Source organism: Oncorhynchus nerka, linkage group LG7, assembly GCF_034236695.1.
Source record: "Oncorhynchus nerka isolate Pitt River linkage group LG7, Oner_Uvic_2.0, whole genome shotgun sequence".
Classification (NCBI taxonomy): Eukaryota; Metazoa; Chordata; class Actinopteri; order Salmoniformes; family Salmonidae; genus Oncorhynchus; species Oncorhynchus nerka.
The window spans coordinates 13,160,342-13,178,089 of NC_088402.1; the positions used below are offsets into that span (position 1 = coordinate 13,160,342).

The window sequence follows — 17,748 nt, forward strand, 5'->3', positions numbered from 1 at the left end:
GGTTACCCACATCAGCTCTACAGGAGGAGGGTTACTCACAGCAGCTCTACCCACAGCAGCTCTACAGGAGGATGGTTACCCACAGCAGCTCTACAGGAGGAGGATTACCCACAGCATCTCTACAGGAGGAGGGTTACCCACAGCAGCTCTACAGGAGGAGGGTTACCCACAGCAGTTCTACAAGAGGAGGGTTACCCACAGCAGCTCTACAGGAGGGTTACCCACAGCAGCTCTACAGGAGGGTTACCCACAGCAGCTCTACAGGAGGAGGGTTACCCACAGCAGCTCTACAGGAGGAGGGTTACCCACAGCAGCTCTACAGGAGGAGGGTTACCCACAGCAGCTCTACAGGAGGAGGGTTACCCACAGCAGCTCTACACGAGGAGGGTTCCCCACAACAGCTCTACAGGAGGAGGGCTACCCACAGCAGCTCTACAGGAGGGTTACTCACAGCAGCTCTACCCACAGCAGCTCTACAGGAGGGTTACCCACAGCAGCTCTACAGGAGGAGGGTTACCCACAGCAGCTCTACAGGAGGAGGGTTACCCACAGCAGCTCTACAGGAGGAAGGTTACCCACAGCAGCTCTACAGGAGGAGGGTTACCCACAGCAGCTCTACACGAGGAGGGTTACCCACAACAGCTCTACAGGAGGAGGGTTACCCACAGCAGCTCTACAGGAGGGTTACTCACAGCAGCTCTACCCACAGCAGCTCTACAGGAGGGTTACCCACAGCAGCTCTACAGGAGGGTTACCCACAGCAGCTCTACAGGAGGAGGGTTACCCACAGCAGCTCTACAGGAGGAGGGTTACCCACAGCAGCTCTACAGGAGGAGGGTTACCCACAGCAGCTCTACACGAGGAGGGTTACCCACAACAGCTCTACAGGAGGAGGGTTACCCACAGCAGCTCTACAGGAGGGTTACCCACAGCAGTTCTACAAGAGGAGGGTTACCCACAGCAGCTCTACAGGAGGAGGGTTACCCACAGCAACTCTACAGGAGGTGGGTTACCCACAGCAGCTCTACAGGAGGAGGGTTACCCACAGCAGCTCTACCCACAGCAGCTCTACAGGAGGATGGTTACCCACAGCAGCTCTACAGGAGGAGGATTACCCACAGCATCTCTACAGGAGGAGGGTTACCCACAGCAGCTCTACAGGAGGAGGGTTACCCACAGCAGTTCTACAAGAGGAGGGTTACCCACAGCAGCTCTACAGGAGGGTTACCCACAGCAGCTCTACAGGAGGGTTACCCACAGCAGCTCTACAGGAGGAGGGTTACCCACAGCAGCTCTACAGGAGGAGGGTTACCCACAGCAGCTCTACAGGAGGAGGGTTACCCACAGCAGCTCTACAGGAGGAGGGTTACCCACAGCAGCTCTACACGAGGAGGGTTACCCACAACAGCTCTACAGGAGGAGGGTTACCCACAGCAGCTCTACAGGAGGAGGGTTACCCACAGCAGCTCTACAGGAGGAGGGTTACCCACAGCAGCTCTACAGGAGGAGGGTTACCCACAGCAGCTCTACACGAGGAGGGTTACCCACAACAGCTCTACAGGAGGAGGGTTACCCACAGCAGCTCTACACGAGGAGGGTTACCCACAACAGCTCTACAGGAGGAGGGTTACCCACAGCAGCTCTACAGGAGGGTTACCCACAGCAGTTCTACAGTGTGCATCGTTGGTTGTATGTCTGATACTTTAAAGAATTCCATATTCTGCTCTGCATGAGATCGCTAAAGCACTGTTCCTTCATACACCTACATTCATATAGCCAGAACCAAGGGGAGAGAGAGGAATAGGAGAGAGAGGAATGGGAGAGAGATTTAAAATAAATTGCATGCGTGTTTTGTGATCATTAGTTTGAAGTGTCTGATTGGCTGTCTGTCCCTCCTGTCTGTGAGGGCATATGTCATGTGACTCTGTGTATTGGGACTATCAGAACTCGTAACAACTTGTCCAAGAATAGCGTTCATTGTTGTTTTATTTTGGGAAACTTCTTCCATCTGTGTTGAAGTTCTCTACACACAGCTGTGTAATAATGCTGCTCAGCTCTGTTACACGATGTCACTCCGTTGTCAGGGCAACAAGGTGTGTACATCATCAGGGCAACAAGTTGTGTCCATTGTCAGAGCAACAAGGCGGTTCCATTGTCAGGGTTACAAGATGTGCCAGTTGTCAGGGCAACAAGGTGGTTCCATTGTCAGGGTTACAAGATGTGCCAGTTGTCAGGGCAACAAGGTGTGTCCATTGTTAAGGAGATGTGGTGTTAGCATTGTAGGAGATCTGGGGAATCCCATTGCTGGAGTTGTCAAGGATCTCCTGTTGGAAACACACACACACACACACACACATTAGTATCACTCAGCTGTGGATTGTCACTGAGGAGCAATTAAGAGTAATGTATGATTGCTGTCCAAGCTTGTGAATGTGTGTTTTGTTTCTTACGAAAGATCCGTGTGTGTATGAATCCTTCTCAGCCATCTCGTGTGAGTGATGTAGTGAGTGTTCTCTCTCCAGAAACATCCTCTGTTGTTCTGAATTGGCCAGACGACAGGTTAACCAGGTTGAGAGAGTACAGGAAGAGATACCTACGGGAGAGAGGGAGATGACTAATTGAATTTAATGATGTCAGAATCTGAATGTTACCTTTTCATATACAGACAGAGACGTTTTCATGCAGGTTAGAGGAGGTATTGGGTCAGCGTCGCACACCTCAACTACCTGGAGTTGGAATGAGTTGATAATAGTGTCATGTAATGTAATATAATGTTTAACTATGTTTCAAAGTGTTTTCTAGTGTTTCATAGCGTTGCAAACCCAGGCAGGCAATAGTCATGGCTGCTAGGTGCAGGGAACGTAGAGAGTCTGGTCGTCGTGACAACGCCCTAACGAACTGGAAGTTGAGAATCCCTCCAATCAGACCACAGATACAGCAAGCTGAGAACAGAATCATCTGGAGAGGGAGAGAGGGAGGGAGAGAGACAGAGAGGAAGAGAGATTGAAAGAGACAGAGAGAGGGAGGGAGAGAGACAGAGAGAGAAAGAGAGGGAGAGAGATTGAAAGAGACAGGGACAGAGAGAGGGAGGGAGAGAGATTGAAAGAGACAGAGAGAAAGAGAGGGAGGGAAAGAGATTGAAAGAGACAGAGAGAGAAAGAGAGGGAGGGAAAGAGAGAGGGAGAGAGATTGAAAGAGACAGAGAAAGAGAGGGAGGGAGGGAAAGAGAGAGGGAAAATGGAGAGAGAGAAAAAACAAGAGAAAGAATAAAGCGCTATAAATACAAACAGACTTAAATGACTGCTCCTGCAAATACTACAGCCACCTTGTCAGCAGAAGAAATACATGGTGAAATGGAACACGGTTTATAGTTTCCTGCTCTATACCTGTAAATGAGATGGAACACGGTTTATAGTTTCCTGCTCTATACCTGTAAATGAGATGGAACACTGTTTATAGTTTCCTGCTCTATACCTGTAAATGAGATGGAACACTGTTTATAGTTTCCTGCTCTATACCTGTAAATGAGATGGAACACTGTTTATAGTTTCCTGCTCTATACCTGTAAATGAGATGGAACACTGTTTATAGTTTCCTGCTCTATACCTGTAAATGAGATGGAACACGGTTTATAGTTTCCTGCTCTATACCTGTAAATGAGATGGAACACGGTTTATAGTTTCACGCTCTATACCTGTAAATGAGATGGAACACGGTTTATAGTTTCACGCTCTATACCTGTAAATGAGATGGAACACGGTTTATAGTTTCCTGCTCTATACCTGTAAATGAGATGGAACACTGTTTATAGTTTCCTGCTCTATACCTGTAAATGAGATGGAACACGGTTTATAGTTTCCTGCTCTATACCTGTAAATGAGATGGAACACGGTTTATAGTTTCCTGCTCTATACCTGTAAATGAGATGGAACACGGTTTATAGTTTCCTGCTCTATACCTGTAAATGAGATGGAACACGGTTTATAGTTTCCTGCTCTATACCTGTAAATGAGATGGAACACTGTTTATAGTTTCCTGCTCTATACCTGTAAATGAGATGGAACACGGTTTATAGTTTCCTGCTCTATACCTGTAAATGAGATGGAACACACTGTAAATACTGGGTTGTGGTTCAGTACTATACATGACTCCACACATTGTTTTTAAAACGTGCAAAATGAATTATGTTCAGCATAATTATCCACACACTCACACTTCTGACTTTTCCTGGGTTACAGTGAACAAGCCTCTAAGTACCCTCTCCCACTCAGAACCCCCACATCCTTTATGTGTGTGTGTGTGTAGATAGACACGTTAGGTTTCCTAATGTAACACATGCCTTCACTAAATGTCCGCATGGAAAATCAGAGCTCCTGTTTCAGTCATTATCCATTGTTTGGAAACACACCAGACTCCAGAGAAACACTAACCTAGCATAACCTAATCACCACACAGAGATTGAGGGAGGATAGGAGATGGAGAGCCAGAGGAGAGAGGGGGTTAACTGCTGAGAGAAGAGGATGGAGAAGGGGAGAGCGAGACATACGCCCAGGCCGTGAGCCAAGCAACAGCCCCATCCTCAGATGCTCAGCATGCTTTGCTCAAACCTAATCGTCCGGGCCTAAACCACATGAATAACAACACTGGACACTATAGACCACAAAGCATCCTGGAATATACATGGTCTGAGGTCATCTGCCTTTGGCCTAAAGAGCAGGAACCCAGACTTCAACAAAGAAATCAGAAATACAGACATTGTAATTTTGCAAGAAACCTGGTATTGAGGAAATGGACCAACTGATTGCCGACTAGGTTACAGAGAGTTGTAGTCCCATCCACCAAACTACCAGGTGTGAAACAGGGAAGAGACTCAGGGGGTATGCTAATTTGGTATAGAGCAGACCTAACCCATTCTATTAAATTAGTCAAAACAGGAATATTTTACATTTGGCTAGAAATGGAAATAATCTCAACAGAGAATAGTGTTCTCCTGTGTGCTACATATATCCCCCCACTAGAATCCCCATACTTTAATGAAGACAGCTTCTCCATCCTAGAGGGGGAAATCAATCATTTTCAGCCCAGGGACATGTATTAGTCTGTGGTGACCTAAATGCCAGAACTGGACAAGAACCCAACATTCTCAGCACACAGGGGGACACGCACCTTCCTGGAGGTGACAGCATTCCTTCTCAAAATATGCCCCCCTAGACAAAACTACGACAAAACAACCAACAAAAATGTGTCACCACTCCTGCAGCTCTGTCGCACGCTGGGTCTGTACATAGTCAATGGTTTGCTTCGATGATACTCCTTTAGTAGGTACACCCTCAGCTCATTCCCTGGCAGTGGTCGACTACTTCATCACTGAGCAATCCAGAGTCTCTCAGAGAGTTCACAGTCAGCCAACTAACACCCCTATCAGATCACAGCGAAATCACAATCTCCTTGAACAGAGTAATACTCAACCATGAGTTATCGAAGCTGAACAAACTGCTGGTTGTTAAGAAATGCTATAGATGGACAGAGGTTAGTGTAGAAATCTACCAACTAACAATAAATCCCTCCTAGGCAATTTCCTGGACAAAATGTTTCCCTGCAATAGTGGTGTAAACTTAGCAGTATGAAGCCTGAACAGTATATTTGACATATCAGCTAACATATTAGAGTCCAGGCTCTGTCTCAGGGGTCTAAAGCCCCCCCTAAAGCTGTGCCACTGGAGATTCTGGGTTCGAGTCCAGGCTCTGTCTCAGGGGTATAAAGCCCCCCCTAAAGCTGTGCCACTGGAGATTCTGGGTTCGAGTCCAGGCTCTGTCTCAGGGGTTTAAAGCCCCCCCTAAAGGTGTACCACTGGAGATTCTGGGTTCGAGTTCAGGCTCTGTCTCAGGGGTCTAAAGCCCCCCCTGAAGCTGTGCCACTGGAGATTCTGGGTTCGAGTCCAGGCTCTGTCGCGACAGGGAGACCCATGGGGCGGCACACAATTGTCCCAGTGTCATACGGGTTTGGCCGGCAGGGATGTCCTTGTCCCATCACACACTAGCAACTCCTGTTGTGGGCTGTGTGCAGTGCACGCTGACACGGTCACCAGGTGTACAGTGTTTACTCCACCACATTGGTGAGGCTGGCTTCTGGGTTAAGTGGGCATTGTGCCAAGAAGCAGTGTGGCTGGGTTGTGTTTCGGAGGACGCACGGCTCTCGACCTTCACCTCTCCGAGTCCGTATGGGAGTTGCAGCAATGAGACAAGACTGTAACTACCAAGAATTTAAAAAATATATTTAAAAAAAACGAAGAAAATGAACAACAATGAGAAATGGTTTAATGAATAAAGCAAAAACCATTGAAAGATATCGAGAATATCCAACCTGTCACGTTTACTCACGCTCCCCCTCTCTGGCGCACGTCGCCAGTGTGGTGATTATTACACGCACCGGTCACCATCATTACACGCACCTGTCACCATCGCTACACGCACCTGTCACCATCGCTACGCGCACCTGTCACCATCGCTACACGCACCTGTCACCATCGTTACGCGCACCTGTCACCATCGCTACGCGCACCTGTCACCATCGCTACACGCACCTGTCACCATCGCTACGCGCACCTGTCACCATCGCTACGCGCACCTGTCACCATCGCTACACGCACCTGTCACCATCGTTGCGCGCACCTGTCACCATCGCTACGCGCACCTGTCACCATCGCTACGCGCACCTGTCACCATCGTTACGCGCACCTGTCACCATCGTTACGCGCACCTGTCACCATCGCTACACGCACCTGTCACCATCGCTACGCGCACCTGTCACCATCGCTACGCGCACCTGTCACCATCGCTACACGCACCTGTCACCATCGCTACGCGCACCTGTCACCATCGCTACGCGCACCTGTCACCATCGCTACACACACCTGTCACCATCGTTACGCGCACCTGTCACCATCGCTACGCGCACCTGTCACCATCGCTACGCGCACCTGTCACCATCGTTACGCGCACCTGTCACCATCGTTACGCGCACCTGTCACCATCGCTACGCGCACCTGTCACCATCGCTACACGCACCTGTCACCATCGCTACGCGCACCTGTCACCATCGCTACGCGCACCTGTCACCATCGTTACGCGCACCTGTCACCATCGTTACGCGCACCTGTCACCATCGCTACACGCACCTGTCACCATCGCTACGCGCACCTGTCACCATCGCTACGCGCACCTGTCACCATCGCTACACGCACCTGTCACCATCGTTACGCGCACCTGTCACCATCGCTACACGCACCTGTCACCATCGTTACGCGCACCTGTCACCATCGCTACACGCACCTGTCACCATCGTTACGCGCACCTGTCACCATCGCTACACGCACCTGTCACTATCGTTACGCGCACCTGTCACCATCGCTACACGCACCTGTCACCATCGTTACGCGCACCTGTCACCATCGCTACGCGCACCTGTCACCATCGTTACGCGCACCTGTCACCATCGCTACGCGCACCTGTCACCATCGTTACGCGCACCTGTCACCATCGTTACGCGCACCTGTCACCATCGCTACGCGCACCTGTCACCATCGTTACGCGCACCTGTCACCATCGCTACGCGCACCTGTCACCATCGCTACGCGCACCTGTCACCATCGTTACGCGCACCTGTCACCATCGCTACGCGCACCTGTCACCATCGCTACGCGCACCTGTCACCATCGTTACGCGCACCTGTCACCATCGCTACGCGCACCTGTCACCATCGTTACGCGCACCTGTCACCATCGTTACGCGCACCTGTCACCATCGTTACGCGCACCTGTCACCATCGCTACGCGCACCTGTCACCATCGCTACACGCACCTGTCACCATCGCTACGCGCACCTGTCACCATCGTTACGCGCACCTGTCACCATCGCTACGCGCACCTGTCACCATCGTTACGCGCACCTGTCACCATCGTTACGCGCACCTGTCACCATCGTTACGCGCACCTGTCACCATCGCTACGCGCACCTGTCACCATCGCTACACGCACCTGTCACCATCGTTACGCGCACCTGTCACCATCGCTACGCGCACCTGTCACCATCGCTACGCGCACCTGTCACCATCGCTACGCGCACCTGTCACCATCGTTACGCGCACCTGTCACCATCGCTACGCGCACCTGTCACCATCGCTACGCGCACCTGTCACCATCGTTACGCGCACCTGTCACCATCGCTACGCGCACCTGTCACCATCGCTACGCGCACCTGTCACCATCGCTACGCGCACCTGTCACCATCGCTACGCGCACCTGTCACCATCGCTACGCGCACCTGTCACCATCGTTACGCGCACCTGTCACCATCGCTACGCGCACCTGTCACCATCGCTACGCGCACCTGCTACTCATGAGACTCACCTGGACTGCATCACTTCAATTATTTCCATCCCTCTATCTGTCCCTCGGGTTCGTTCCTCAGTCAGCCTTGTTGTCATGTTCCTGTTCTTATGTCCAGACCCCATTTGTGTTTTGTTTTCATGTTTATTTATTATTAAAACCACACCCCCGTACTTGCTTGTCGTCTCCCAGCATCTGCGTTACACAACCAAACACACAGAGACCCAGAAAAGGATAACCTTCACTATGGGGAATCACTAAAACAATACAGATATACACTACGAGGAAAGAACAGCAGGTCAGACATCAGCTCAATGTGATTGAAGAATCCGTAGAATCTGACCACTTCTGGGAAACACTAAACAAACAACATGAAGAGTTATCTATCCCAAACGGAGATGTGTGGATAAACCACTTCTCCAATCTGATTGGCTCTATAACAAACAACATGAAGAGTTATCTATCCCAAACGGAGATGTATGGATAAACCACTTCTCCAATCTGATTGGCTCTATAACAAACAACATGAAGAGTTATCTATCCCAAACGGAGATGTATGGATAAACCACTTCTCCAATCTGATTGGCTCTATAACAAACAACATGAAGAGTTATCTATCCCAAACGGAGATGTATGGATAAACCACTTCTCCAATCTGATTGGCTCTATAACAAACAACATGAAGAGTTATCTATCCCAAACGGAGATGTGTGGATAAACCACTTCTCCAATCTGATTGGCTCTATAACAAACAACATGAAGAGTTATCTATCCCAAACGGAGATGTATGGATAAACCACTTCTCCAATCTGATTGGCTCTATAACAAACAACATGAAGAGTTATCTATCCCAAACGGAGATGTGTGGATAAACCACTTCTCCAATCTGATTGGCTCTATAACAAACAACATGAAGAGTTATCTATCCCAAACGGAGATGTGTGGATAAACCACTTCTCCAATCTGATTGGCTCTATAACAAACAACATGAAGAGTTATCTATCCCAAACGGAGATGTGTGGATAAACCACTTCTCCAATCTCCCTTCAACACAAAAAGGCCTGTGGTGTTGTTGACCTACTAATCAAAATGATAAAATATACAAACCACAAATTAAAATGAGCTTTTCTTGAATATTTTAACATTATCCTCAGCTCTGGCATCTTCCCCAGTGTTTCGAACCAAGGTCTGATCAATCAATCCACAAAAGTAGAGAGAAATTTGACCCCGAAAAGCTTTTGACTCAATTTGGAATGACGGTCTGCTTTACAAATGGATGGAAAGGGGTTGTTGGGGGATAAACATATGACATAAAATCAATGTACATAAACAAATGGATGGAAAGGGGTTGTTGGGGGATAAACATATGACATAAAATCAATGTACATAAACAAATGGATGGAAAGGGGTTGTTGGGGGATAAACATATGACATTAAATCAATGTACATAAACAAATGGATGGAAAGGGGTTGTTGGGGGATAAACATATGACATTAAATCAATGTACATAAACAAATGTGCAGTTAAAAAACATTTATTTCCACAGGCCCATGGGGTGAGACAGGCATGCAGCTTGGGCCCACTGTTTGCAGATGATCTGATGCATCTGTCACCAACCAAGGAGGGCCTACAGCAGCACCTAGATCTTCTGCATAGAATCTGACAGACCTGGGCCCTGACAGACCTGGGCCCTGACAGACCTGGGCCCTGACAGACCTGGGCCCTGACAGATCTGGGCCCTGACAGATCTGGGCCCTGACAGATCTAGGCCCTGACAGACCTGGGCCCTGACAGATCTGGGCCCTGACAGATCTGGGCCCTGACAGACCTGGGCCCTGACAGATCTGGGTCCTGACAGATCTGGTTCCTGACAGACCTGGGCCCTGACAGATCTGGGCCCTGACAGATCTGGGCCCTGACAGTAAATCTCAGTAAGACAAAAATAATGGGGTTCCATAAAAGGTCCAGTTGCCAGGACAACAAATACAAATTCCATCTAGACACCGTTGTCCTAGAGCACACCAAGAATTATACCTTTATGTTGATGTTGTTTATTATCTATTTCACTTGCTTTGGCAATGTAAACATATGTTTCCCATGTCAATAAAGCCCCTTTGGGGAGCGAGAGCGACTTCGGACAGGAGGGTAAGAGAGAGTGTGTGTGTGTGTGTGTGAGCGTGTGTGTGAGCGTGTGTGAGCGCGCGCGTGTGTGAGCGTGTGTGAGCGCGCGCGTGTGTGAGCGTGTGTGAGCGCGCGCGTGTGTGTGTGTGTGTGTGTGTGCGTGTGCGTGTGTGTGTGTGTGGGTGTGTAAGCGTGTGTGTGTGTGTGTGTACTCACGATGAGTCCAGTCCTCTTCTTGGAACAGAGCACTCCACACATCCCACAGATTAGAAACTGAGAGAGAAAGAACAGAACCCAATCAGATCCGAATCCAAACTGGCTTTCATTGGTGGGAGCGCGGAAAAGTAATCTGAAGGGGAGACATGTAGAGAGCGGGAGACCTCACTGTATGAGGGATTCCTGAAAGACAGGACAGTCTCCACTTTTCTTCTTTTTTTCCTTTTTTTTTTACAAATGGTTTTCGTAATTTCAACAACATTGTATATTTTGACAGACAAATGTATCAGCTATCATACCATGTGAAGTAGCAACTGCCTCATTATTGATTTTTTTTTCTCATAAAATGGAAGTTACTGGATTTAGGGCCACTCTTGTCACACACTATAAAAGGCATTTAATTTTTTTTTTTTTTAGTTTAAAAAAAATAGTTTTTAAAGGCATTGATTATTTAATTCTAACGTTAGATTATTCAAATATGTTATAAAAATCTTTTAACTATTTAATGCTCCAGGGCTAATTTCGTTACCATTGTGGCATGGTTTTCTAGATGTAGAACATACAGAGCCCTCGGAAAGCATTCACACCTCTTGACTTTTTCCCACATTTTGCTGAATTTAAAATGGATTAATTTGAACATTTGTGTCACTGGCCTCTACACCCGATATCCCATAATGTCAAAGTGGAATTATGTTTTCACCAATTAATTCAAAATGAAAAGTTGAAATGTCTTGAGTCAATAAGTATTCAACCCCTTTCTTATGGCCTAAATAAGTTCAGGAGTAAAGATTTGCTTGACAAGTCACGTAAATAAGTTGCATGAACTCACTGTGTACAATAATAGTGTTTAACATGATTTTTGAATGACTACCGCATCTCTGTACCCCAAACATACAATCTGTAAGGTCCCTCAGTCGAGCCAGGTGGAGTTGACGGTTTATGCTTGTTGCCATGGTGATTCCAATACTGTTTGTTTAAATCTATCATAAGTAGAGAATTTTCTAGAGCATGAGTGGTCTTGTTGCACTAATGGGTAGATGAGAAGGGGTCCTTATGGCGTAGCTGACCCTACTCATGCCCGATTCATTTAGGATTTAGACAAATCTGAACGACTTGACCAAATCTCCGGACACATCTTTAAGGAATTACAGTTTTAAGAAAAATATGATTTAAAGTCACAGGGGGCTATTGCATCTACATCTAATCCTTTTTCAGTTAATGTCAATTATTGCTAGTTCCTTTTAAAAATTGTAAACACTTTTTTTGAAATTTGAGTTTGAAATGATCAATCTCTGCTCCAGACAAGGGCATTTCCAGGCATAGAGCCAACATGGAAATTAATACTTAAAGTTTTTTAAATTCACACCCAACACACACACACACACACACACACACACACACACACACACACACACACACACACACACACACACACACACACACACACACACACACACACACACACACACACACACACACACACACACACACACACAGAGACAGATGGTAAACTAAAAGTTGTACGTACACACATGCCACTCCAGACGGGAGAAGCGTCTCCTTGCTGCAGCTTGTGTTCCTCCGTGACCCGGTTGAGCCCCACAGCTCCCAGGACGATACTGGTCACCCCCAGACCCACCTCCAACACTGACAGCAGCAGCAGGCTCCACAGGATCTTCCGGCTAGAGCACATCCTGCCCGAACATCCTCCTGGAGACCAGCCGGTCTGTCCTCCTAGGTTGGCCTCAGTCAGGAGGGTCGGCAGCAAAACGTTTTGAAACGAAAACTAGCGTTTCTTAAGCTACTCCCCGGATAACAGTCACTACTCTGATTAAATAAAGATGAACTGAAATGGATAAGTTCAGGTACCTCCCTGTTTCATCCCGTTTCAAAAAATGTCATGTTTTTGTGCCAACTAGCAACCCGAGCCTGGAGGAGCCGGTGTCCGCCTGTCGGCCCTTGGCGGGTGGCGGGATGTTAGTCCATATCCCGGTGCTGAGGAAAGTTCTGGAAGAGGAGATCAGAGAATGATGTCGAGTAGATTTTCAATTTTTTTTTTTTAGCTATATATTTTTTTATCAGACACTAACCTGCATGAACAAAGACTAGATCATGATTTCCAAATCCAAAAGTGAGTCGTCTCTGTCGCTGGCAACGGGAGCTCCTCCGGTCAACACTGAGAGGAGAGCAGGCTGCTCTAAACCTCCCGCTGGTTGGTTGTTAACGAGACTGGCTCCCGGTTGCTGTCCATGGTGCTTAAACGCTTGCGCAGACACACTCCCCTCTGCGACCTGAGCCACACGCACTCCAGTTCTCTCTCTGACACACACACACACAGAGACACACACACACACACAGAGACACACACAGAGACACACACACAGAGACAGAGACACACACAGAGACACACACAGAGACACACACACACACAGAGACAGAGACACACACAGAGACACACACAGAGACAGAGACACACACAGGGACACACACAGAGACAGAGAGAGAGAGACTCACTCAGACAGTGGGACTCCTCCTCCTCCGGTCTTTCAGTTTAGTTTAGACTCCAGAGACTCTCGGATCCCCGCGCGACTCCCGGGCAGATTCACAGACACGAGCTGGTGTCATTAGCACAACCCTGGTAAACACAACAACACTGGGCTCATCTTTCTCTCAAAGCCACACACACACTGAACTGAACAGCCAACTCCCATAGACAGTAACCTACACAATCACCTGTAATGATGTGTAGAGGAGTGAAAGAAAATAGGTTTTGTGACGTTGCACTTCCTGGTCCTTGTGGCTCTGAATGGGTAGTTTGTTTAAGAGAAGCAGGAGACATCAGCCCATTCAACATCCGAGACAAGAGTCTAAATATAAAAGTATATCCGTTTGACTAAAATTCACCATATTTTACTTGTGACTTTTGAAAATGAATGTCTTATTTTTGCCTTTTGGTAGCAGCTGTTTTCCTGTTTGAGCACAAACCTCCTGTTTCGTGTTTCTAAATCAACCCACCTGTTTCAATTTGCCATGCTACCTCATTGTATCCTTGTTGACACTGACCTGTCGCCACCTCTTCTATAGGCCTACCGATGACTGGCCCACTGTTCCCCCCTGTTACATAAAGGTCCGTTTCCGTGCGCTTCTCTGCTCTGTGTGTAGTTACAGTGTAATGAATGGACTGATGCTATCTAAGAAACACAGATGATTAACATAACCGCTTTCTACTGTTATGAATTAATATTCAGTAGAAATGAGGATGCCTGGAGGGGGGAAGGGGTCTGACAAAGTACTCAAAATATATATATTTCTCTCTCTCAAATCAATTCAATTTAAGTACAAAACGGAAAATAAATTAACATTAATATGGGTTGTATTTACAATGGTGTTTTGTTCTTCACTGGTTGCCCTTTTCTTGTGGCAACAGGTCACTTGCTGCTGTGATGTCACACTGTGGTATACAGTGCCTTGCGAAAGTATTCGGCCCCCTTGAACTTTGCGACCTTTTGCCACATTTCAGGCTTCAAACATAAAGATATAAAACTGTATTTTTTTGTGAAGAATCAACAACAAGTGGGACACAATCATGAAGTGGAACGACATTTATTGGATATTTCAAACTTTTTTAACAAATCAAAAACTGAAAAATTGGGCGTGCAAAATTATTCAGCCCCTTTACTTTCAGTGCAGAAAACTCTCTCCAGAAGTTCAGTGAGGATCTGTGAATGATCCAATGTTGACCTAAATGACTAATGATGATAAATACAATCCACCTGTGTGTAATCAAGTCTCCGTATAAATGCACCTGCACTGTGATAGTCTCAGAGGTCCGTTAAAAGCGCAGAGAGCATCATGAAGAACAAGGAACACACCAGGCAGGTCCGAGATACTGTTGTGAAGAAGTTTAAAGCCGGATTTGGATACAAAAAGATTTCCCAAGCTTTAAACATCCCAAGGAGCACTGTGCAAGTGATAATATTGAAATGGAAGGAGTATCAGACCACTGCAAATCTACCAAGACCTGGCCGTACCTCTAAACTTTCAGCTCATACAAGGAGAAGACAAGAGGCCCATGATCACTCTGGATGAACTGCAGAGATCTACAGCTGAGGTGGGAGACTCTGTCCATAGGACAACAATCAGTCGTATATTGCACAAATCTGGCCTTTATGGAAGAGTGGCAAGAAGAAAGCCATTTCTTAAAGATATCCATAAAAAGTGTCGTTTAAAGTTTGCCACAAGCCACCTGGGAGACACACCAAACATGTGGAAGAAGGTGCTCTGGTCAGATGAAACCAAAATTGAACTTTTTGGCAACAATGCAAAACGTTATGTTTGGCGTAAAAGCAACACAGCTCATCACCCTGAACACACCATCCCCACTGTCAAACATGGTGGTGGCAGCATCATGGTTTGGGCCTGCTTTTCTTCAGCAGGGACAGGGAAGATGGTTAAAATTGATGGGAAGATGGATGGAGCCAAATACAGGACCATTCTGGAAGAAAACCTGATGGAGTCTGCAAAAGACCTGAGACTGGGACGGAGATTTGTCTTCCAACAAGACAATGATCCAAAACATAAAGCAAAATCTACAATGGAATGGTTCAAAAATAAACATATCCAGGTGTTAGAATGGCCAAGTCAAAGTCCAGACCTGAATCCAATCGAGAATATGTGGAAAGAACTGAAAACTGCTGTTCACAAATGCTCTCCATCCAACCTCACTGAGCTCGAGCTGTTTTGCAAGGAGGAATGGGAAAAATGTTCAGTCTCTCGATGTGCAAAACTGATAGAGACATACCCCAAGCGACTTACAGCTGTAATCGCAGCAAAAGGTGACGCTACAAAGTATAAACTTAAGGGGGCTGAATAATTTTGCACGCCCAATTTTTCAGTTTTTGATTTGTTAAAAAAGTTTGAAATATCGAATAAATGTCGTTCCACTTCATGATTGTGTCCCACTTGTTGTTGATTCTTCACAAAAAAAGACAGTTTTATATCTTTATGTTTGAAGCCTGAAATGTGGCAAAAGGTCACAAAGTTCAAGGGGGCCGAATACTTTCGCAAGGCACTGTATCAAAAGATATGGGAGTTTATCAAAATAGTTTGTTTTCAAATTCTTTGTGGATCTGTGTAATCTGAGAGAAATATGTGTCTCTAATATGGTCATACATTTGGCAGGAGGTTAGGAAGTGCAGCTCAGTTTCCACCTCATTTTGTGGGCAGTGTCTTCTCTTGAGAGCCATGTCTGCCTACGGCAACCTTTCTCAATAGCAAGGCTATGCTCACTGAGTCTGTACATGGTCAAAACTTTCCTTAGGTTTGGGTCAGTCACAGTGGTCAGGTATTCTGCCACTGTGTACTCTCTGTTTAGGGCCAAGTAGCATTCTAGTTTGCTCTGTTTTTTTGTTAATTCTTTCCAATGTGTCAAGTAATTATATTTTTGTTTTCTCATCATTTGGTTGGGTCTAATTGTGATGCTGTCATGGGGCTATGAGGGGTGTGTTTGTGAACAGAGCCCCAGGACCAGCTTGCTTAGGGGACTCTTCTCCAGGTTCATCTCTCTGTAGGTGTTGGCTTTGTTATGGAAGGTTTGGGAATCGCTTCCTTTTAGGTGGTTGTAGAATTTAATGGCTCTTCTCTAGATTTGGATAATTAGTGGGTATCGGCCTAATTCAGCTCTGCATGCATTATTTGGTGTTTTCCGTTGTACATAGAGGATATGTTTGCTGAATTCTGCATGCAGTCTCTCTCTCTCTCTCTCTCTCTCTCTCTCTCTCTCTCTCTCTCTCTCTCTCTCTCTCTCTCTCTCTCTCTCTCTCTCTCTGTACAGGTTTGTACAGTGTTTACGAGTAATGTTGGGTGTTAGATGTTTGTTACTTACCTGGCAGCTTGGCTGTGAAGTTGTCACTGTGAGACAGTGTGAGTTGGGATTTACAGTCTGTTGGAGCGTTTTAAAGCTTTATACCTAAAGCACCCAAAATACCCAAGATGCACATCTAGTTTGAGTTCCAGTGTCTCCCTCTCTGACCCCTCACCCTCTGTTCAGACACCCTCTCTGACCCCTCACAATCTGTCCAAACACCCTCTCTGACCCCTCACCCTCTGTCCAGACACCCTCTGTCCAGACACCCTCTCTGACCCCTCACCCTCTGTCCAGACACCCTCTCTGACCCCTCACCCTCTGTCCAGACACCCTCTCTGACCCCTCACCCTCTGTTCAGACACCCTCTCTGACCCCTCACCCTCTGTCCAGGCATCTGTTTCATCTTCTGCTCCAGGCTGACTGTGACCTCCTCTGACATGGTCCTGGTCAAGTTAAGGTCCTGGTCCTGGTCAAGTTCAGGTCGGGTCGGGTCCTGGTCCTGGTCAAGTTAAGGTCGGGTCCTGGTCCTGGTCAAGTTAAGGTCGGGTTCTGGTCCTGGTCAAGTTAAGGGCTGGTCCTGGTCAAGTTAAGGTCTGGTCCTGGTCCTGGTCAAGTTAAGGTTGGGTCCTGGTCAAGTTCAGGTCTGGCCCTGGTCAAGTTCAGGTCTGGCCCTGGTCAAGTTAAGGTCTGGTCCTGGTCAAGTTAAGGTCGGGTCCTGGTCCTGGTCAAGTTCAGGTCTGGTCCTGGTCAAGTTCATGTCTGGTCCTGGTCAAGTTAAGGTATGGTCCTGGTCAAGTTAAGGTCGGGTCCTGGTCCTGGTCAAGTTCAGGTCTGGTCCTGGTCAAGTTCAGGTCGGGTCCTGGTCAAGTTAAGGTCGGGTCCTGGTCAAGTTAAGGTCGGGTCCTGGTCCTGGTCATGTTAAGGTCGGGTTCTGGTCAAGTTAAGGTCTGGTCCTGGTCAAGTTAAGGTCGGGTCCTGGTCCTGGTCAAGTTAAGGTTGTGTTCTGGTCCTAGTCAAGTTAAGGTCGTGTCCTGGTCAAGTTAAGGTCGGGTTCTGGTCCTAGTCAAGTTAAGGTCGGGTTCTGGTCCTAGTCAAATTAAGGTCGGGTCCTGGTCCTGGTCAAGTTAAGGTCGTGTCCTGGTCAAGTTAAGGTCGGGT

The 17,748-nt window shown here is 47.3% G+C and overlaps 1 protein-coding gene across 1 annotated transcript; it reads right to left on the minus strand.

Annotated features, from left to right (window-relative positions):
- Positions 1-1,803: 1,803 nt before the first annotated feature.
- On the minus strand, positions 1,804-14,106 carry LOC115132673 (transmembrane protein 196-like). The gene is made up of 6 exons (XM_029665396.2): positions 12,815-14,106; positions 12,253-12,731; positions 10,725-10,781; positions 2,823-2,958; positions 2,451-2,593; positions 1,804-2,324 (listed from the first exon to the last, which is right to left on the minus strand). Exons 2-6 carry the CDS (start codon positions 12,415-12,417, stop codon positions 2,256-2,258), a joined length of 570 nt encoding a protein of 189 aa, XP_029521256.1. The 5' UTR covers positions 12,418-12,731; positions 12,815-14,106; the 3' UTR covers positions 1,804-2,255.
- Positions 14,107-17,748: the final 3,642 nt, after the last annotated feature.